The 21,776-nt window shown below is 50.0% G+C and overlaps 1 protein-coding gene across 7 annotated transcripts; it reads right to left on the bottom strand.

Moving 5' to 3' along the window:
- Positions 1 to 1,599: 1,599 nt before the first annotated feature.
- Positions 1,600 to 21,715, bottom strand: Sez6l2 (seizure related 6 homolog like 2). Of its 7 annotated transcripts, none has more exons than NM_144926.5 (18): positions 21,094 to 21,675; positions 20,079 to 20,210; positions 19,137 to 19,436; positions 18,686 to 18,825; positions 18,294 to 18,495; positions 13,756 to 13,941; positions 12,995 to 13,163; positions 12,256 to 12,419; positions 10,273 to 10,473; positions 9,719 to 9,857; positions 8,749 to 8,945; positions 8,453 to 8,647; positions 5,294 to 5,485; positions 5,005 to 5,196; positions 4,465 to 4,503; positions 4,166 to 4,283; positions 3,954 to 4,050; positions 1,604 to 2,157 (listed from the first exon to the last, which is right to left on the bottom strand). In NM_144926.5, exons 1-18 carry the CDS (start codon positions 21,170 to 21,172, stop codon positions 2,128 to 2,130), a joined length of 2,772 nt encoding a protein of 923 aa, NP_659175.1. In that variant the 5' UTR covers positions 21,173 to 21,675; the 3' UTR covers positions 1,604 to 2,127. The 7 variants fall into 7 exon arrangements, with proteins under 7 accessions (XP_006507800.1, NP_659175.1, NP_001239496.1 ...); NM_001252567.1 differs by having other exon boundaries at positions 19,137 to 19,256; XM_006507737.3 differs by lacking the exon at positions 20,079 to 20,210 and having other exon boundaries at positions 1,600 to 2,157; positions 21,094 to 21,678.
- Positions 21,716 to 21,776: the final 61 nt, after the last annotated feature.

Raw genomic sequence — 21,776 nt, 5'->3', positions numbered from 1 at the left:
TGGCGCGCACACCCTTGATCTCAGCACTAGGGAGGCAGAAGCAGGTAGATCTCTGTGAGTTCAAGGTCAACTTGGTCTATAGAATGAGTTCTAGGACAGCTAGAGCTACACAGAGAAACCCTGTCTCAAAAAACCCAAACAAACAACCCCAAAACTGTAAGTAATAAATTATCCCAGGTTCCCAAGTTCCTTACAAGGATTAAAAAAACAACGGAAGGTGGGTTATCCCTCTTAATTCTGAATAATCTCAGCACTCAGTAGGCAGAGGCAGGAAGATTGCTTCCAATTCATAGTATCAAGCCAGTGTGGACTACACAGTGATGTCCTGTCTCAAAAACAGAAGACAAAACAAAAACAGAAACAAAACAACTAGAATCCTACCCACTCAACAGGCTCCTGCTGGATCCCAGGAGGATCTGGGGTTCAAGACCAACCTGGACACATAAGGCCCCATCTCAAAAACAAAAGTATTCAATACAAAAGCTGTCTCAAATTTACTTAAGCTGTAATCAAGGCCATTTTGAACGAGTCCCCCTAAAATTCACCCCCTTTTAAATATTTAAGCATCGTTTCAAACATCCTGTAGACATGCAGGTGGAGTACATGATTTCAAGTTAGTAAAATTCAGCTCATTTGATTTAAAAAACTAAATAGGCTAGACAGTGGGCGGGATTCTAAGCCACACAACCTACTTATACATGTCATCCTGCGTTCAATTCTCAGTTCCAAAAGGAGGCTCTGATCTGCTTATAATATAGATCGAATATTATGGGGGAGGGGCATTCTTGGTAGACACGTAACAGCAGTATGATTGACATGGCAGGAAGCTAGGCATGGTGGCATACACCTATATTCTCAGCACTTAAGAGGCTGGGCAGGAGTTCAAATTCCAGGCCAGCCTGGAGAATAGCATGCTGATGCACACCTTTAATCCCACCTCTTGAGAGGCAGAGGCAGGCAGATCTCCATGAGTTCAAGGCAAGTGGTGTGTGTGGTCTATAGAGCAAGTTCCAGGACAGCCAAAGCTACGGAGTGGAACCCTGCTTCCTGGGCTAGAGCACTAAGAGAGGTGATAAATAAGCCACAGAGAATCAGCAGGAGAGAGGACAGCAGGAGAGAGGACACAATGCACAAAAATTTGCAAACATTTTCAAAAGGGAAACCGCTCGTGAGACGAATGGAAGGCTCAGTGCTCCCTGGGTCTGTGAAAGGGTTTGGCTCTTCTAGCTGGAGGAACCTAACAAGAACTTGTGGAGAGGTTGGTTGTGCCAGCTAGCCCTCTACAGGGGTGGAGCCTCAAGCCAAGTTTTTTGTTGTGAGACAGGGTCACTCTGTGGTCCTTGATGTTCTGGAACTCGCTGTGTAGGACCAGGCTGCCCTCAAAATTTGCCTGATTTTACCTCCCAAGAGCTAGGACTAAAGGTATGCACCATCATACTGAGTACAGACTTTTGGACTCCAGGCCAACACCTGGGACATTGTCCCAAATTGGATTTCCATTTCTCTCCAAAGAGCTTCCATTGCTCCAAACCCACTCTCCAGAGGGCTCCCCACCACCGGCCCCAACACTTTGAGACCCATTTTTCCAGACTCACCAGCTCAGTTACAAGTGGTGACTTTCTGTTTATTGCTCAAAAACAAGAACTCAGAAGCAAATAAAGGTGGAGAGAGTGGGCAGGGAGACACAGGGAAGGGATGGGTTCAGGCCCACCTCTCCCTTCATCCTTCTCACCCTCCAAGGCCCAGCAGCAGTCAGGCATCTGGGGGTAGGGAGCCTTCATGGCCATGGGGATAGCAGAGCTGGGGGACAGTTCTTGTGTAGGGCCCTGGCCTGGAGGAGCCCCAAGAGTTGTAAGGGGCTGAGTTCCCTTCCCTGGGTCCAGAAATCAGTAGAATAGGGGGTGGAAGACCCCTTGTTTGGCAACTAAGCAGAGGCGGCTTTGGGCGGCACGATGCTGGTTTATTTACTGTAGGGTCTCCAGGGCCATCAAAGCCCCCTCATGGGATGGGGAGACTATTTACACAGCAGGGGGGAGGAGAGCCAGAGACCAGGTCCTATGCTCCTCACTGCCCAGAACAAGGAGAGAACCAGAGGTCCTGGGTCCTGCAGACTTGTAGACTTGAGGCTCAGATGGAAACTTCATACTCCCTCGTATCCTGAGGAGATAAACTAGAGTCAGTTGGGGGTGAAGAAGCATCCACAAGAAGCGGGAAGACATATCAGTCCTAAGTCTGGTGGTGCCAACCTGTAATCCCAACTACCAGGGAGGTAGAGGCAGGAAGCTCACAATTCAAAGCTGGCCTGGGGGGTATAAGAGTAGCTCAAGGCTAGACTAGAAAATTTAAACCTTGTCTTAAAGAGGACTAGAGAGCCAGGCATGATTATACACACACCTCTAATCCCAGCACTTGGAGGCAGAGGCAGGTGGGTCTGTGAATTTGAGGCCAGCCTGATTTAAATAGAGTTCCAGACCTGCCAGAGCTATAGAGAGACTCTTGTCTCAAAATACAAAAGAGAATGAGACATTGAAATTGTTGTTTGACTTTACATAAGGCACTAAGTTCAGTCTCTAGTACCACACACACTCTCCAATAGATCTTCATATTATTTTGGGACATGGTGTCTCTATGTAGCCCTGTCTGTCCTGGAACTCCCTAGGCAGACCAGGCTGGCCTCAAACTTAGAGATCTTCCTGTCTCTGCTTTTGCCTCTGCCTCTGAAGTGCTGGAATTAAAATTGTGAGCTACTACATCCAGCAAGACCTTTGTATTTAAATTAATATAGAGGATCTGGACAGAGCTTAGCAGTCCTGGCTGCTTTTCCAGAGGACTTCAGTTACATTCCCAGCACTCACAAGGCAGCTCACAACCATCTCTAACTCCTGTTCCAGGGGATCTGATGCCCCCATCTGGCATCTGAGGGCAGATGGTGTACTGACATATAGTCAGGCAAATACCCATACACATAAAACAATTTTAAAATTTTTAGAAATTGTTTTTTAGTAATTGTTTTTAGTAAAGATTCTCAAACAGGTGTGGTAGTGCACACTTTAAACCCCAACATGCAGGAGGCAGAGGCAGGCGTATCACTGAGAGTCCCAGGCCAGCCTGGTCTACAGAGTAAGTTCCAGTGCAGCAGGGCTACACAGAGAAACCCTGTCTCAAAACACACACAAACAAACAATGCATAGTGAAACCCCGTTTCAAACAAACAAACAAAACAATATATAGTGAGACCTTGTCTTAAAAACAAACCAACAAACAACAACAAAAAAAAACAAAGCAAGCAAGCTTCCTGGATATAATCTAGCATATATATATATAAATGCTAGATATCTTCAGACACTCCAGAAAAGAGCATTGAACTCAGGACCTCTGGAAGAGCAGTCAGTGCTCTTAACCACTGAATCATCTCTCCAGCCCTATACTAGAGTATCTTAAGATGACAAAGAGCCGGGCGTGGTGGTGCACGCCTAAAATCCCTGCACTTGGTAGGCAGAGGCAGGCAGATTTCTGAGTTCAAGGCCAGCCTGGTCTACAAAGTGAGTTCCAGGACAGCCAGGGCTATACAGAGAAACCCTGTCTCAAAAAAAAAAGCAACAACAACAACAAACAAAACAAAAACAACAACAACAACAACAACAAAAAGATGACAGAGATATGAATTTCTGAAATGTCTTGGACAGTTGGAAGATCTGGAGGTTGAGCCTAAGCACCCACTATGGATTGGAGCTGGGTCCTGTAGACAGGCTCTGGTTCCCTAGGTTGCTACAGTCCCTATTATTCCCTATTGTTTACACAGAGCTTGCTTTGTTATTGTCATAGCTTTTGTGGGCAACCAAGTTTGAAATCCCCCACCCCCCCAAAAGATCACAGGGACTTTGGAAGACAATTATGAAGGTCTAAGGGTAAACTGACAGATGGGACATACCAAGGGGAGGGGAGAGACTCACCCCAGCTTCATACAGTGGGTTGCTGAAGTCTGACTCCACCGTAATGGGACTGTAAGAGTGAGAACCCGAGAAGCCAAAGAGGGATTTTCCTTGTAGCCTGGAAAAGGTAGGGGAGATCGGTCTTATCATGTGTGCGTCTTTGAACTCCCATACCTACTCCCACGCCAGGTAAGCCACCTGCCCTGGCCAGCAGTCAAGAGTAGGGCACTTACTTAGTGTAGTATATGTAAACGCCAATGCCAAGGACAATGACCAAGCCCAGGGGCAACAGGATGGCCAAAGCGAGATTACCACCCTCCAGCTGCCGTGATGGGTCTGTAGTCTGGGTCACTGGGGAGGGAGGAAGATAGCAAATGAATGAAGGCCATCCCCATTCCTGGGCTCTCCCAGCCTCCTGCCCTGGGGCCTGAACCCTTGGCTTCACCCCTCCGGGGCCTGGCCTCCTACCCCCAGCCTTGATCTTGCCCTCCCAACCTGGCCAGGCCTGGTCTCCACCTGCACCCTCACTGACCTTCCAGTTTTCGGTTGTCCAGGAGCTCCTCATAGGCCACTGCAGGGAGAGGAGGGGGAGGGGGACGGGGTCTGAGCCAGGGAGGGAAGGAGACTGAGGAGAGGGCCAGAGCCCGGTGGGGCGAGGCTGGGCTGCACAGCCTGGTTCTCTGCCCTCTGTTCAATCTGAACTCGTCTCTCCCTGAGTGTGTGGAGGCCGTGAGGACTGATGGGTCAAGGCCTGTCCTCTCCCTTCAGACCACTAAAGCTTCAAGGTCCCTGGACAGTCTGAGCCAGGCAGCTTCAGAATTTCTCACTGACAGCAAAACTCTCCCTTTGTAGAGAGAGCAGGGGCCTCTAAACCAAGGCCCTCACTACATTCCTTGATAATTGTGGGACCTCAGATCTCCCCAGGTTTTCCAGCCATGCCTATAAGGATAAGAGCCCACAGGACAGGCACTCAGCAGGGTCAGCCATTGTTCTCGAATTCTCTACCCAACTTTTCTAGCCCTGTCACTCCCCGTATACCGCTATGCCCCTCCTGCCCTGTCTGCCCAGGCACCTTTGCAGAGTGGGGGCTGGCTGGTCCACTGGGAGGGGTGACCGGGTACACATGTGATGGTGACCTCGCCGATGAGCTCAAAGCCCTCGTAGCAGAAGAAGCGTAGCGACTCGCCCGCTTGGTAGTGATGCTTGTACAGAGTTTGGTAACCATTCTCAGGAACACCGGGGTTCAGGCACGGCTCGTACTTTACTGCAGGGAGCACACCAAGCCACATGCCCGCTTAGATACTGAGCAGGCCTAGTCTGGGTTCCCCGGTCCTCCCTTCCCGGGGTGTCCCCAAACTTACAGGCGCATTTGGGGACCCGATCACTCCACTTGGGTGTGCCTGTGTCCCGGCTGTAGCAGGTGAGCACAGCTGCTCCTTCCAGGCTGTACCCTGGCAGACAGCGATACTGGACGTGGGAGCCCACAGGGAAACCAGCATCTGAGGCAGTCCGATGGCCATTGGTGATCTCGCCAGGGTCAGCACAAGTCATGACTGGGACAGGACAGACAGGTTAGAGGTTTCCAGGGTCTTAGCAGATTGCCTGGAAACAGGGCTCACAGAGGCCTGAGCTTCTGCCATCTCCTCAAAACAGCCCCTGTTGTCTTCTCAAAATCCCTTAGAAGGATACAGATAGTGAGTCAGAAACACTTCAGGGTCAATGGGTTTGACTCTGATAGTGCAATCAATGCACTTTGGGACTAAGGGAAGGAATACAAGCTCAAAACCAGCTTGGGCTATGTAGCAAGTTCCAGAACAGGACACCCTGGGATACATAATGAGACCCTGTGGCTGGGGAAAAAAAAAACAGTGTGTTTTATATTTCTTCTGAAAACAGAATAAGTGGGGGCAAACCTGGCCCCTGTATTCAGGTAAAATTAAAAATATTTAATCACTATATCAGAGCACATTAACGAAAGCCCGGCACTGTCCCTGGCAAGGCAGATCATTCTTTTTTTTTTTTTTTTTGAGACAGGGTTTCTCTGTGTAGCCTTGGCTGTCCTGGAACTCACTCTGTAGACCAGGCTGGACTCGAACTCAAAATCTGCCTGCATCTCTGCCTCCCGAGTGCCGGAATTAAAGGTGTGCGCCACCACTGCCCGGCTTGGCAGATCATTCTGACTGAATCTGGAGCTCACCTATCTAGCTGAGCCGTCTAGCCAGTGAGCTCCAGTGACCCTCCATGTCCCCACCACTTCGGGTTACAGATATGTGTACCACCACACCTGGCTTTCATGTCCGTTCAGGAGATCTGGTTCAATCAAATCTTGATGCTTCCTGAGCTAACTCTCCACCACATGGCCTTTGATTCATATAAACCTGCGCTAGACACCCCAATAGAAACTTAATCTTGATTCTCCTGAGAGATCAATGTTACTGCCGTTTCTCTTGTGGCCCAGGGCTTGGCACTTAGCCAGGACCACGGCTATGGAGGCACTAGAGAGATTCTGGCACTTGAGTCTCAACTCAGCAGCAGACTCAGGGGTAGCCTGGGCAATTCTCCAAGGCCAGCCTTGGCTAGGCAACCTGACTGCTTAGCTTACTCAGAATCTCTGTTCTGTGAATCCTCTCAGGGAAGAGGCATTGTGCTGGCCACATACTCTTTCTTGTGTCCAGCCCAAACCTGGCTTTCTGAAACTCCAGCCTAGTCACTCCACCATGGCAACTTTTCTTTTACTAAGTTTTATTTATTTTATGTATATGAGTATACTGTAGCTGTCTTCAGACACACCAGAAAAGGGCATCATTATGGATGGTTGTGAGCCACCATGTGGTTGCTGGGATCTGAACTCAGGACCTCTGTAGGAGCAGGCAGTGCTCTCAACTGCTGAGCCATCTCTCCAGCTCCCTTGGAGCTATTTGTAAGAACTACAGTGGAATGGGTCATGGGGGCACACACCTTTAATCCCAGCACTTGAGAGGCAGAGGCAGTCAGATCTCTGAGTTCAAGGTCAGCCTGATCTACAGAATAAGTTCTAGGAACTGCCAGGGCTACACAGAGAAAGCCTGTCTGGAAAAAAAAAGTAAGGGGTGGGGGGAAAACTAAAATCAATCTTTGTATCAGTTTCCCTAATTTTATTTATTTTTTCTCTTTCTTTTTCTTTTCTTTTTTCTTTTCTTTTCTTTTCTTTTCTTTTCTTTTCTTTTCTTTTCTTTTCTTTTCTTTTCAAGACAGGGTTTCTCTGGCTGTAGATCAGGCTGACCTCTAACTCAGAAATCCACCTGCCTCTGCCTCCCAAGTGCTGGGATTAAAGGTGTGCACCACCACTGCTCAGCTTATTTTTGCTTTTTCAAGACAGGATTTCTCTGTGTCATCATGGCTGTCCTGGAACTCACTCTGTAGATAAGGCTGTCCTTGAACTCAGAAATCCTTCTGCTTGGGCTAAAGGCATGCACTAGCACCACCTCACTAATTTCCCTAAATTTAAAGAGACAAGATACTACTTCTTTCTGCTGTTTTATTTTATTTGGTTTTTGTTTTGTTGTTTGTTTGTTTGAGATAGGTCTTACTAATTAGCCCTGGCTGGCCTTAAACTTAAAGAAATTCTTCTGTTTCATCTCCTTCGCCCCCCACCCTCGGGTCCTTGGGCTTTTCAGACATGGTTAGCTTTGAACTCATCGTTCTGCCTCAGCTCCCCAAGTGCTAGGGTTACTGGTGTGTGCCACTGTGCCCAGCCTTTTTTAAAAAGTGAACAAAGCCTCCACACTCCTCTAAGCCTCACCTCCTCTGATGTAAATGTGTCCCATGCCCCGGGAATGGAGCCACAATCTTGCTACAGTGCAGGCTACAGAGCTGCAGGCTACAGAGCTGCACCAGGCACTGTGTGAGATGCTACCCCTGCTCCACACATCACCCTGCTCCTACTCCATCGGCGGGAGAGCCAAAACTCAGAGGTATCCCAGTACTGTATCCCAGTCATTCCATGTTACTACTGTGTAACATGCCTAGTTGCTCATGTATCTCTCGTCCTTCCAGGTTTGAGACCCATCGGGGTAGGAAAGAGCCAGAAACCTGTCCTATAACCATAACCCAGAAATGGGCTTCAGTGACTGCATTCAAACAAACCAAGTCCACTGATAAGCCTTGATTCTACAGGGACTTCCCACAGTCAGCTTTTGGGGAACTGAGAGTTCGGTTGAGGCTTGGAAGAGAATTAAGAGTTAACGGGCAGAGCCCAGCTGCAATTTGATGGAACTTTATAGCGGAGGGACTCAAACCTGGCAGGGGTGGAATCAGTCAAAAAAAAAAAAAAGCCGAATGGAACACAGGATGAAAGGAAAGAAAGCAGCTTTCGCTAAAGGCATGCGCGTGTGTTTCAAGACACTGTATGGGCCCTAAAGATCATAGGGATTGGGTTGAGGACTCAGGCAGGACTCAGAGCAAAAAGAAGTAATCCAAAAGGGACAGGAAAGGGCAGAGCCAGAACCCAAGCACAAGTTTAGAGGTGGGGCCCTACTCACTCTTTTGGCAGGCAGGTGGCGCCGCGCTCCAGGACAGGTCCCATTGGCAAGTGAGGATGTCTGATCCCAGTAGTTCATAGCCAGGCTCGCATTGATAGGTGAGCACTGTACCCCGGATAAGGTCCCCGTGGGATGCTGTCCTCCAGCCCCACTCAGGTGGTGGTAGCTCCGGGCACGTATCGTTTCTCGGGACCTCTGCAGTGAAGATGGAATACCCTTCCAGCTTCAGAGGACCTCGCGATGGTACCCATTCCCTTCCAGACCCCTGGCCATCCAGACCTCCTCGCCTTCCGTACCTTTGAAATGTAACACGAAACCCTGGCCTAGGCCCGGATTTGGGGGACCAGGGGGTGCCTGAAACTGCAGAGTGAGATCAGGTCCAGAGGAGAGGAGGCGGCGGCGCGGCTGAGGTCCTCGCAGCTGGGCCAGGACTCGAGCGCTCGGACCGTCCCCGTCGAACAGTGTTAGCATATCCCCTTCGCGAACATTCAAGCTGCAGTGAGGGGAATCAGACAATTAGGCCAAGTACAACTAACCCATCTCATCCCGTTCCGTCCAACTCGCTCAATCTTAACTAGATCCGCCCTGAATCCCCCGTCTCGGTTTTGACCAGTCTAGGGTTCCCTCCAGTTCCCAGAGGTGGGATGGCTACTTCCTGCTCCTGCTCCCTAATCTTCAACCCTGTACACTACTAGCTTCATCCACTCTCCAGGCTGTCATCCAACCCCACAACCTGCCCAAATCCAGTTTGATCAATAACAGACCACAGCCCTTCCACACTCAAATGCTGGATTCTGCCTATTTATCTGCTTTGGGTCGCTGCCCACTCTCCTTTTCTCCATTCACATGACCAACATACCAAATGCGCTTACTGCCTTGCACCTACTGACTTTGTACTAGCAATGAGGCACCAAACTGGGGCCGGGTCCCTTTGCCATGTTAGATACACACACACACACACACACACACACACACACACATATAGTTCAGTGGTAGAGCATTTGAGAACAGAACCCTCCAGACCTCCAGCAGCCCTTAAAGTGGGCTAGGCTACCCCTGTACTTGACCTTATTCTCCAAGTGACTTGAACCCAGGTCTCCCACCTCTGTCCTCTACCCTCCAATGTCCTCTTTCAGAACACCATGTACCCAAGGAATTCTGTGTGAGCTCAGAAGAGCCAGTTGGGCTCAGAATGCAGGCTAGTGCCCTCTCGAACACCAAATAGAGCCCACATCCATCACACAGGCTACCATGACCCAAACATACATTTCAACTTGGAGCAAGATGCGCTTCTCTTCCTGGACGTGCAGGCCCCACACGCAGTCTTGGCCAGGGCTGTAACTCTGGGGCCAGTCGGGAGAGAGTACCACACCAGCTGGCTCAGACAGCTCTCCTCCACACATGGCTAGGGAAGAGGTATCAGGTTCAGAACCTTGTGGGCATGTGCTCTCCATTCACCGGTCCTCATTGTCCTTGGCAGTGTGCACAAGGCTACCTTGATTTTGCCATATCCAGGTTTTATTATGGTTGCTTCTCTAGCCCTGCACTCAGCTAACCCCACTCACTTTCCAGCTTACTCACCACCCGATCCACACTCAGCCCAAATCTAGTTCTAGCTTTAGAAGCCTTTTGGGTCTAAGCCTGAATTCATAACAAGCCCAGAAATTACTCCCCCAAGAAAGCAGCCTCGGAAGGGGTAGAGCTCTACCCAGGCCCTGGGTTTCAATGTTTCCATGTTCGTGCACAATGCCTTCCTGGGGTCCCAGCTTCAGGGGCAGTCTTCTGTAGGCTCAAGGGCTCTGTGGAACATGAGGGCTTACCCTTGCAGGCTGGCTCTGTGTCGTTCCAGTGGGGTTCGGTGGGATCCACACATTCGATAGCATTGGGGGGTCCTGGTGGCTCCAGAGCATATCCTGGGAGGCATGAGAAGGTGGCCAGTGCTCCTGGGTGGAACTCAGGATCTGTAGTGGTCACATTGCCGTGAGCCAGGAACGGGGGGAAGCAGCGGTCCTCCTCAAAGGCTAGAAATGAGTTTGTCACAAACATGAAGCATTAGACAGATCTCAGGGACTCATGTTGAGGATTTACAATGAATTTGGGTATTGCTAGGCCCCTCACAGGCTGTCTGTCTGTTTGTTTGTTTTGGTATCTAGAGATGGGGGTCTCACTATATCCTTCAGGCTGACCTTGAATTTGAGATCTTCTTTCCTCAGCCTTCCAAGTGGCTGCCGGGACCATGCACCTGCGCCAACCACCATTTAGAGTTAGCACCATAGTACGAACCACTATTCTACAGACAAGGACATCTTCAGACAAAAAGCCATCTGCCTGGGGTCAGCTAGGGGACAACTGCAGAGGCAGAGCTACAATCCTGGACGATGAGTTCTCATCCACAGACATTTGGCTTTGGGAGCAGTGAGGGGCCTGGGAAGGGGTGTGTCTGGAAAGCTGGCTTGCGTAGGTGTGTTCTAGCCTCAGAAATAACAGTTGGATCCTGATCATCCACACTGTTGCTAGAATCCAAAACTGCAGCTAGTGCAGAAGCTGCTCAATTTTCACGGAGGACCAAATCAGCCAAATGAGCATCTCATCTTCAGAGCAGCATAGAGCCACCTATGATGCAGGTAAGGATTCTCACTGAAACACAGACAGCTCCTTAGCGCTTTCAGAACCCACATTTCTGGATTTCTGCAGATTCACTGCTGTCTTTTGTATTACTTAAACTAGCGAGGCATCCTGTGCAAATCCCATCCATCTCCCAGGTCCCAGGGCCAATCCTACCCATTTGTGAGCTATCTAAAACTACGTCTGACTAATCTGAGCATTTCCCTCCATTGCCTCTTTCTTTGTTCTTGACACAGGGTTTCTCTGTGCAGTCCTGGCAGTCCTGGAACTTGCTCTGTAGACCAGGCTTGCCCTGAACTCAGAGATCCGCTTGCCTCTGCTTCCTGGGTGCTAGGAGTAAAGGCGTGCGCCACTACTACATTGCCCAGCTCTCCATTGTCTCTTCTACTGGTTTCACAAATGCTCAGCCACGCTGTTTGGTATAAGATACAATCAGGTAGGCAGAAAAAATGCTCTAGCGATGTGCCTTTTGGCTGATTTGGTTCTCTGTAAGTTGAGTGGCCACGCAAGTGCACTGTTTTCCCTTTTCCCTGCGCTGACTTCCTCTCTCAGGTCATCTCGTTTCGCTCCATCCTAAAGGTCACCCCTAACTGCCATGAATGCTGATTCCTTTTGACCTGTCCAGCATCCTTCTTCCTTCTGGTACCAGCTCCCCTATCCTCACTAGATGGAACATGCTTTCCTTACTTCTAGTCCGTGAGGTTGGTTGGGGCCCACCAGAGACAGCCATGCCTCTCAGACTTGCCAATCATAATATTGTCTGGCTTAATTGAATTTAATCAAGTCAATGGGAACCATTTCTGGAATTGTTGCCTGGACTCTCACGAGCATTTCCTTTCTCATTTTCATCTCATTTTCTTTCCTGATGGCATTAAGTAAGGTGATAGTCTGTAAGAGCATAGTTAGGTCCACTACACAGGGAAAGCCTCCATGCCAATGAAGCCACTGCACAGTAAAAACTAAGAGACAGATAACTGTCCACTTGGCTGTATGGATCTCGCCATATCTGAAATGGAATCAGAAGAGACTACTTGGAATAAAAAGATGTCCCTGTCAGATATCAGAGACCAACCACAAAGAAGTGCATGGAGAGAGTATATGCCTGTGACTATTCCTCGTGTGAGAAAGAGGAAATGCTGTGGACTTGGGTGTGGTCGGGAAGGAAGTGAGGCTATTACCTTCAAATCGGAGGCTGAGCAGCAGGGGGTTGGCTGGTGTCTCTGAAAGCAGTTCTACGTAGAGGGACTGGGCATCACTGATGAGACCGCGTTCAGGGACATCATCCATGTCAGAGTCGTAAATCACAGGGGACAGGGGGCTTCCCCCTGAGCGCACCATCAGCCTGGGATGGACAGAAGGGTGGCAGGTGCATTCCCCCCCCCCCCCAGGAAGCTGCCTCCCTGCCTGCTCTCCTGGCTTATCTTGACAACTGCTATTATCAAATACTAACTCATACCATGCATTCTTTTAAGCCCCAACATATTTGATCTTGTTTGATCTTCACAAGGACTCTTGAGTCAGACACTATTATTAACCCCTCATTTTATAGGTGAGGATACAGAGGCACAGAAAGACTGGATGCTCAGCCTGAGAGCACACTACAAAGCAACAAAGAAGAATGGAAAAATGACAGCACATACTTTTATAGTGTTTATCACGTCCTAGGGACCACTCCTACTACTTTACATATCTTAATGCTTTTATTAAGTAAGCATTTGGAAGGATGCTCTGTCCCACCAGTGAGAAATGAGACGCTTCCAGGCACACTGAGGCATCTAAGGTTTGCACAGCCGCACTGTCTGAGACGATTAGGACAAAACTCAGGTTGAAACCTCATCCAATGTATCTGACTCTCCCCTGAAGCCTCTCAGCTTTCCCAAGGTGGGGACCTCTGACCCAAAGCCCAGAGATTCTCACCGGTCATTGTCCTCATCCAGTGAGACTCTCTCAAAGTGTAGGTGAAGCCGGCGTCCCTCGGCCGCTTCAATGACCCAGCGGCAGGTGAGGTTGGGCCCTGCAGCTCCCCCAGGCTCAGGGGATACAATGCGACCCAGTGTGGCATTGTGGATGGTGCCACCACAAGATGCTGTGGGCAGAGAGAGAACAGGAAGGCTTCAGCCCTTTCTCAGGCCTAATCTAGGCCAGGGATGACCTCTGCCCCATGCATTTAGCAGAGAGACCAGACTTTCCCTAGGCTGCTGCCTAGCTTGAAATAGAAGCCTATGCATCGATCTGCTAAAATGAAGCCTCTGGAGAGGTAGGTACCTGGAGTTAAGGAGCCTCAAAACTGAAACTCTCAGAATAGAAGCTTTGAAGGAAGGAATCCCTCGAATGTGAGCATTTTAAGCTTGGTGGATAGGTTGCAGAATGAAGAGCTTAGGACTAAGAGCTAGGAACCCCAAACTCAGCTCACTGAAGTGGAGCGTTTTCCAAAGAACAGGCATCTACAAGTGGTAACAGGATGGCATACACCAAATGGGGCATCCCAAGATGAAGCCCAGACAAGATTGGAGGTTCTCTAAGGGTGGAAACTGTCATGGTAGAGACCTCTAGGGGAGACCCTGGGACAGGGGCTCCGCAACTAAAGTCTTCAAGATGGATTCTCCCCAAAGATGGCAATTTCCCAGCTTGCCCCCCAACCCCCAGCCAGGACAGAAGTCCTGCAATGAGAGACTCACCTGTACAGCTAGGGGGTTCACCAGTCCAGGCTGGCCGGGTACCATTGAGGCAAATGAGGGTCTCCTCACCCTGTAGCTGGTATCCTGAGTCACAGTGGAAGGTGGCAGTGCCCCCAGGATGCAAGTCTGTCACGCTCACATCCCCGTGGGCTGGCCGGGGTGGGAAGCCGCAGCTCAGAAGGTATGCTGGACAGGTCAAAAAAGAGGAAGAGGGGCTGTTGTCCCCCTGGTGAGTTCTCATACCTACTCCTTGGTGCTTCTGCAAATCCCTCCATCCCCAACTCCCAGGGAACAAATGGGCTCCATGCTGGAGTGCACATGGAAGAAAAGCTACTCCTTATGTTGGTTCGCTGCCTCATGAAGAGGCAACATCAACAGTGCTCATCTCTGGCCTTTGCCATTTTAACTGCTTTGGCCATTTATAGGTAAAAGTTATTTTAGAGCCCGATCTTATTGGTTGCAGCACCCCAGGTAAATCAGTTGAGTACCCTGATTTCTATCAGCACTAACATCAAATGGCATCTGCAGAGATGGTTCAACGTCAGGCTCAGTTTGCGGTTTTAAAGGGCAGGCGGAGGAAGAATGTGACCCACTTTCTAGAGGTGGATGCTGAGGCTCCGGCTTGTGAAATGCTTTGTGGCATTTTCTTTCCCAAAGTTTCTTGTATGGAGGTGCACACAGCCTTTAGCCAGGCCAGACACAAGAAACTGCTCTCGGAATGTTGACTTAAGATCTTACTATTCAGCACCCCTGGAGGACCCCTTGGTGGAAATGGAGTGCTCTGCTCTCCTTGGGAAGCTGATGTGTCTATCTCTTGCACTGACAACTGTGTAGCCATTCCTTTTTGCACTGACTTCTTTGTACCTCAAATTAGGGCTTTTCCCTAGCAACAGTGACCCGTTCATCCACACTCCTGTCATGCTGTTCTCTGATGACCATCCCCTGATGCCGCTGCCCCTCTACACACTGCACAGTTGTATCACTTACATTCCTTCTCAGAACCTCTTGAAATGATTTGGCATAGGGAGTGGGTAAGGTGGAATTTGATTTTGAAACAAGGTTTTGTTATGTGGCCCAGATTGGCCTTAATTTCTCAATCCTCCTGCCTCAGCTTCTAGAAAATCTCACTGCCATGCTCAGTTTCCAAGGCTGTGTCTTGTAGGGGGTTCAGGCCAGTTTTAGTCAGTAGAGAGCTTTGTCTTTCCTGACTCTGGAACTTTTGGTGACTGTCAGGAATCTATCCCTTCCACATTTCAAAACTCACCAAGCATTTATCTAGCTGTGAGAACAGACAGAAACAAAACAAGCCCATTCCTTTTCTTTCTGGAGTCACCAGTCCAAGACTAGCAGACATAAAAACGACTATCTAAGATACAGCAGGTTGGGTAAATGCCAGCCCTCTGTGACCAGCAGAGCCGAATCTGGATGCTTTAGCTTGATATTCTATCCCCTTCCTGGCCAGGCCCAGCAAGTCCTTAAGTTGGTACTCATCTCCTGAGGCTCCACAACCAGTCTGTGACTCCTTCCTATCGCACGATCGTTTCCTTTTCTTTTCCCCTCTGGTGATAGAATTAAATCCAGGACATTGTACATATTAGACAAATGCTCCCCCATGAAATATACCCCTAGCCCTTGTGATTTTTGTTTTGTTTGTGAGACGAGAGCTGACTATGTAGGCTATCCTAGAACTCTCTATGTAGACCAGGTTGATCTTGAACTCACAGAAACCATCTGCCTCTGCCTCCTAAGTACAAGGATTAAAGGCATGCACCATTGGCACCTAGCTACCCTTCAATTTTTTTCTGAGACAAGATCTCACTATATAGTCCAGGTTAGCTTTGAACTCTTGTACCTCCTGCTTCAGCACCCAGAGAGCTAGAATTACCTGCATGCACCATCACAGACAGACATCTCCGTATCTTTGCCCATTTCTGGGCCTCTATATGCAAGGCTTCCTAGTCTGTTTCTGACCTTTGAAAGAGTAAGTTAAGGACCATGCCTTCCAGGAAGCCTTCTAGACTTTCCCCGTTCCCATAAGGTCTCACCCATGTTCAACTCTTTATATGTCATGTTCTCTTTACATTATCTATTATGTTATCACTATGAGACTGAAACAATGCCTGAGCTGGTTGATCTCATACTGCAAAGGGGTGTCTCTCACTAATTTCAATAATTCATACCAGTAAGGGGATGGGTCTGAAATCTAAATAAAAACATTAAATGGAGAACTGGAGATATAATTCAGTCAGTAAGGAATATCTAGCTCTGAATTAATCAGGCCTATAATCCAAGCACTGGGAATGGTAGGAGGATCAGAAGTTCAAAGCTATACTTGGCTACATAGTGAGTTCCAGGCCAGTCTAGATTACATGAGACACTGTCTCAAAACAAAGAAAACAAAGCATGCAAAAGACTTCCTGCCCAAGGGGACTCATGCCACACACACACACACACACACACACACACACACACACACATATACACACACACACACTGACCCTCATTTTAGGAATGACCATGGGGCACAGACTTGGTTATCTGGTTTCTGACCGCTCAATAAAGTTTCATGTGTCTGAGAGAGCCATGCAACCTCAAACCTTCTCCCTCCTCTGAGAGAGGGAGCTGACTCAGCCCTCTCTGCATGAGAAGCAGTGGCTGAAGTGAGGGGCTTTGCACCTGCAAATTTGCTAGACTTGGGCTGGCACTCTAGACATGAGGCCACAGTTAGAGTGGACTAAGGAGGGCTTTAACAGTGCCTCTGTCCTAAGAATGCCTGCAGGAGCTGCAAATCAGGAAAACCAAGGCAGGCAATGAAGTCCCCTTTATGAAACAGCCCTGCTCCCCTCCATGTTCCACTTAGCCCGGGAGTCCTAGTTTTGATGCCCTAGGGAAATGACTGCTTAAAGGAGCCAGTGGGTAGCTTTTTATTTTTTATTTTTCCATCTGATATCTAGCATCCCAAGGCAAGAATGCTTGTGTCTCCAACAACCAGGTCACTGGCACCAAGTACAAGCCCTGGCTCCCTGGTCTCTCCTACAGGTCTGGTGGTAGGAGGTTCTGCCTTGAACAATCGACCCTCAGGGCATGAGGAAGGGACATATGCTGCAACCTCAATAAGATACACGTGGTATCTGGGAAGAAGGGGGAAGTACATGGGGCCAAGGAACAGTGGCTCCTGTCTCTAAGAGCACATGAAATAATTTTGCAGAGAACAGTACTGTCTGGAATGAGGATACTGGCTGAGTCCCTTGGCTCACGCACATGTATGTGTGCTACAAAATACATTTGCACTATGGGAAGCCACCACACACTACAGACACACACACACACACAGACACACACACACACACAGACACACACACACACACAGACACACAGACACACACACACACACAGACACACAGACACACACACACACACAGACACACACACACACAGACACACACAGACACACACACACAGACACACACACACACACACAGACACACACACACACACAGACACACACACAGACACACACACACACACACAGAGGCTAGCATCAATCACATGTGTAGCTCATCCACGTGTGGATGCATGAGACACTCCCTGTACTGACCTGGAAGTCAGAAGGAGTTGCCAAAACTGCAAACCTGCTCGAGCTGTCTGCCTCGAATCTGCAGATTAAAGCTCCCTGAGCCCCTGTCTGCCTGCTTCCCAGGGTGCTCTTTCCAGTCACTCTCCATTCCCTGCCTTCTCTGCTCTGGCCATGGGGGCACTGACTGACATTGACTGAGGGTTTTACTGTGCTCCAGACCCTGTTTTCAATACTCCACAGGTACTAACTCCTCTGATCAGCCTAGTCACAGCCACGGTAAGTATTCTAATTTCCCCTTTTCAGTCGGAGCCACGAGACACAGAAAGGTGAAATAAACTGCCCTGGGTCACACAATACAGACAACCCTACCTTCCACCTTTCTAAGGGCTCCATTTTCTCTCCTCTCTGGGACTCGGAATATATTCTTCCTATCCATTCCAGTTGCTTCTTTCCCTTTCTTCCTCCCACCCTTTCCCTGGCCAGCTCATCCTGTAGGTCCCTTCTTAGTCACCAGCTCTTTCAAGAAGCCATTCCTCTATTCCTTAGAGAAATACTGGTCTCTCTGATTCTTGCTCCCCTGGCCTGAGTCTCCTCCATCATAGGCCTTACCTGACGGACATCACCATTCCAATTACTATCTGTTTCCACCCAGATCCTCAGCTCCTTAAAGACAGACTTATAGTGGGCTAATTTATTGTTTTTCCCAAGGCAAACACAGAGCCTGGTATGAAGTAGGTACTCAGTAAAAAGTCACTGCGTGGAATAAGTGAATTTGCTACTTGCATTTGCAGACCCAGGAATGGGTGAGCAAATGTGCATGATTGTCTTCTGAGGGTCCCACTCCCCAGAGGGTCCCAAGCAGGAGGAAGATTCTCTCAGAACCCTGAGTCAGAGGGACCCTGAGATGTCTTCTGTACCCTAGGTGGCTCTTGTCCCTCTACTGGCACTTCAGACTCCTCACCCTGATAGTGAATCCTGAAGCCATTGCCCCTTGGGACTCGAGGACTCTGGAAATGCAGGAGCAGCCGGTTTGTTGGGCTCCGCAGCACTTGTCCTTCTCCCAGCATGGAGGAATTGGCCAGGAGTCTGGGGGCCAGGCCTGGAGAACCCCCACCGGCCAACACCAGAAGTTCTTCCTCCTGAGACAGGTTGAGTGTCTGCACCTAGAGAAGCCAGATACACGGAGGCCAGGGGATGTCAGAAGGGGGAGGGGTTACATGACAGCCTAAGCCCCAACCCTCCAGTAAACCACCCAGGTTGCAGAAGTCTTTTGAGATCATCTAATTCAGAAAAAAGGTTCACCAATTCCCAGGCCAGGTTCAGTCACACTCAATAGGCACCACAGAAAAGTACCTGAATCTCAATGCCATAACCAGGGTAGACATGGATGCTGTAGGTGCAATCTAGGAGCTCCACGGAGCGGCTGGCAGTGCTCCCCAAGTCCGGAGACTCCACAAACCCTTCGCCCTCCGAGATGTTGTTATTGCACAGAACTAAAGAGATGTAAGCAGCTGGGACTGAGAGGTCCTGCGTGATGCCCTCCCCGCCGAGCATCTTCAGGGCTCGCCTGTATCCCCACCACCCTTCACCATCGTTATCCTGTGCACCCTTTCTACCTCACCTGAGACTTTCCTTCCCCAACTACAATATGGATGGAAGCCCACAGAACAGCCCTTGGACCTTAACGCTGGCCTGTGTCATTACCCCTCTCTGACCTGTACCTAAATCTCCTTCCACGTGATCCAAGCAGCTTTCCCTCAGCCAGTCCCACACAGGAGCATCTATGCCCTTTCCATCACCTCACCTGGGCTGGTGACAGTGGTGGTGACAGTTGTTGTGGTGATGATGGTGGTGGTGGTTTCCTCCTCTCCTCCCTCAGGCCTGAGGGGTGGGACTGGGGAGGCGGGGCCAGGCGGGGGCGGGGCTGTAGTTCCAGGGGGTGGGGTCAGCAGCTCTGGCGCGGTGGGGCCTGCCCCCCTGACTCCCTTGGGGGTGACAGCTGTCGTCAGAGGCCCTGTCCCTGGCTCAGTGGCACGTGGCAGGGAAGGTGCTGCAAGAGTCTGGCCGGCTGGAGGGGTGGCTAGTGTGGGGTCTGGGTCAGATCCTGAGATAGTTTAAGGGTAGTCAGCACACAGGAGCAGCAAATTGGCCCATGGGGGTGGGGAACAGCTTAGAATAAACACCCCAAAGCCTCCCCACAGGGTACAGGCTCCATTTCCCCTACCCACACAGGCTCCCCACATTCTCTCAAGATTTTGTAGCTAAAACTCCCTTTTTCTTTTTCACCACCGTCTTAACGGCCCCCTTGAGCCTCTCCCCACCCCCAGTTCTGGCTCTCACTCCTGCCTTCTCTCTCTCTCTCTCTCTCTCTCTCTCTCTCTCTCTCTCTCTCTCTCTCCTCTCTGTTTAGCTCTCTCTGGAGCTTTTTTATGCTTAGCATTCTTATTGCTCTCTGGTTTTATGATCCTAGTTTTATGATCTGGTTTTATATCTCTCTCTGTCTCGCCATTTTTGTGACTCTGGTTGTCTGAATTCACATTTTTCTCTCTGTATACATGACCTCTTGACTGTTCCTCATTTTGTCCCTGTCTCTGGTTCTGTCGAGGGCCAGCTTTGACTCTTTCTCAGCTTCCTAGGGGGTCTCTCCCACAGAACTCTCTCTAACCCGCCTTCCCTCTAGCCAGGCACTCCAGCTCTCAGCGACATAGCCTCTCTCTCTACTCCTATGCCACACTGTGGGCCTCACCCGGCAAGAAGCCGATCTCTGGGCCCTTCCGCAGCAAAGCCCCATGGAGCAGCTCAGCCAGGTCCTCAGAGGCCACTGTGGGAGTCTCACTTCCAGGCTCTGGCATCATCTCATCCTCCTTCAGGGGCAGACCTAGGAGGTGAAGTCCTGTGAACCTCTCCATTCCTCTACATCCTGTCCTTATCTGGAGAGATGCTCCCCAGAGCACATCTTATCGGACACTCAGGGAGTCCCAGGCTGGGTTGAGAGCCAAGATCAGAGGAGTGGCTCCAATCTGCCCTCTCCCTCACTGAGTTCCAGCTCCTGGTCTCTGGGCCTTCAGTGAGAACCTTAATTAGTACTAACCCTGGACAGCTCTAGCAGGGTGTGCTTTGGGACTGCTTTCTATTCCTCCCCAGTGAAATACTCCCCTGATCCCTAAACTCTGAGGAGAGTCTGACAGCATCTCCCAGACTGCTTCCGCAGTGCCAGCTTTCTCTCAGGGTTTTTGCCTCTGCAGACTCTCTCTCTCTCTCTCTCTCTCTCTCTCTCTCTCTCTCTCTCTCTCTCTCTCTCTGCAGTCTTTGCAGCCTCTGTGCCTTCTCTAGACTCTGGTTGGGGATCAGAGTAGAGTCAGGGATTGAATATCCCTGATTGTGTTCATCTGCCTTTGTCCATATGTCCAAGAACATTTGTGTGTACAGCGCCTGGCATCTCTCCCAGTACCTCCATCTCCCACCCAGGTACCCTGCCTGCTTCTACCGCCTCCGCAGAAATCCACCCAACTTCCCTCAGCTCTTCTTCCCGAATTTTAACCCCTAAGATACAACTAAATGCTCTTCTTATTCATTTCTCTATCTCCTTAAAATTAGGAGTTCAAGGGCTCCGTGTAACAGTCAAAGAGCCTTGGCTTGCCCCTTCCCAGTCAACTGTGCCCCTCCCCTCCCCCACAAGCTCGGAAGACTCAATATCTTCAGAGAAAGAAGGTAGAAGACCCGCGAGAACCTTCCCAGGGCCCACCCCCACATGTCCTTACCCTCAATCCAGGCACAGCTCAGCAGAATTAGGAGCAGCAGCTGGGAAGGCGGCGGGTGCTGGGCCTTGGGAGTCCCCATGGCGACTCACACTAATTTCTCTCCTCTGTGGCTCTTCTGAATAATCTCGCTGTCACTTTCCCTCTGCGTCCTTTTATCTTTTCCTTTAATTTTGCTTTCCTGCTAAGGGTCGGCAAAGGAAGGCAAATTTTCTTCCTTTGGGATGGAGAAGCAGAATTGGCCTAGAGGTTGCTTGGAGTCCGCCCCCTTTTGCTCAATCTTTATCCTTTGCTCTGCGATCTATGGCAAAGGGGGGCGCGGCTCCCGCTGCGGGGGGTGGGGCCGAGAGGGCCGAAGGTTATCCCCTTGTTCGGGAGCTTGGGCCCATCGGGATGGATAGATAGATAGCCGGGGAAAGTGGGAGGGGAAAGGCAGCTTCCGAGGGTCCAGGGTGGGCTTGAGGATCCAGAGGGCCCTTATGAGGTTCAACCGGGGCTTATCTCGGAGAGGAAGAGGGAAAGGGTTGCGGAACCAGGGAAGCTGAAGCTCGGCCACTGGAGCTGCGGGAGGGAGAAGCTGAGAAAGGTGTCAAGCCCACGTCAGATCCTGGGGACGGGTGAAAGGAGGGGCCTGGGATTTATTCTCTGACGAGGGAGGAGGAGGAAGTGCAGATGGAGGAAGGAGG

Source organism: Mus musculus, chromosome 7 (genome assembly GCF_000001635.26).
Source record: "Mus musculus strain C57BL/6J chromosome 7, GRCm38.p6 C57BL/6J".
NCBI lineage: Eukaryota > Metazoa > Chordata > Mammalia > Rodentia > Muridae > Mus > Mus musculus.
Note: the sequence above shows the minus strand (reverse complement) of the source record. Positions and strands in the feature narration are given on the sequence as shown.

Excerpts from the sequence above, each read along its gene's own strand:
- Sez6l2 (XM_030242530.1), bottom strand. The coding sequence starts at position 21,172 with ATGGGGACTCCCAAGGCCCAGCACCCGCCGCCTTCCCAGCTGCTGCTC. Across the intron at positions 18,496-18,685 it reads GTTATGGCATTGAGATTCAG|GTGCAGACACTCAACCTGTC; the intron begins GTACTTTTCTGT and ends TGGCTTCTCTAG. Across the intron at positions 8,648-8,748 it reads TTTCGTGTTACATTTCAAAG|AGGTCCCGAGAAACGATACG; the intron begins GTACGGAAGGCG and ends TCTTCACTGCAG.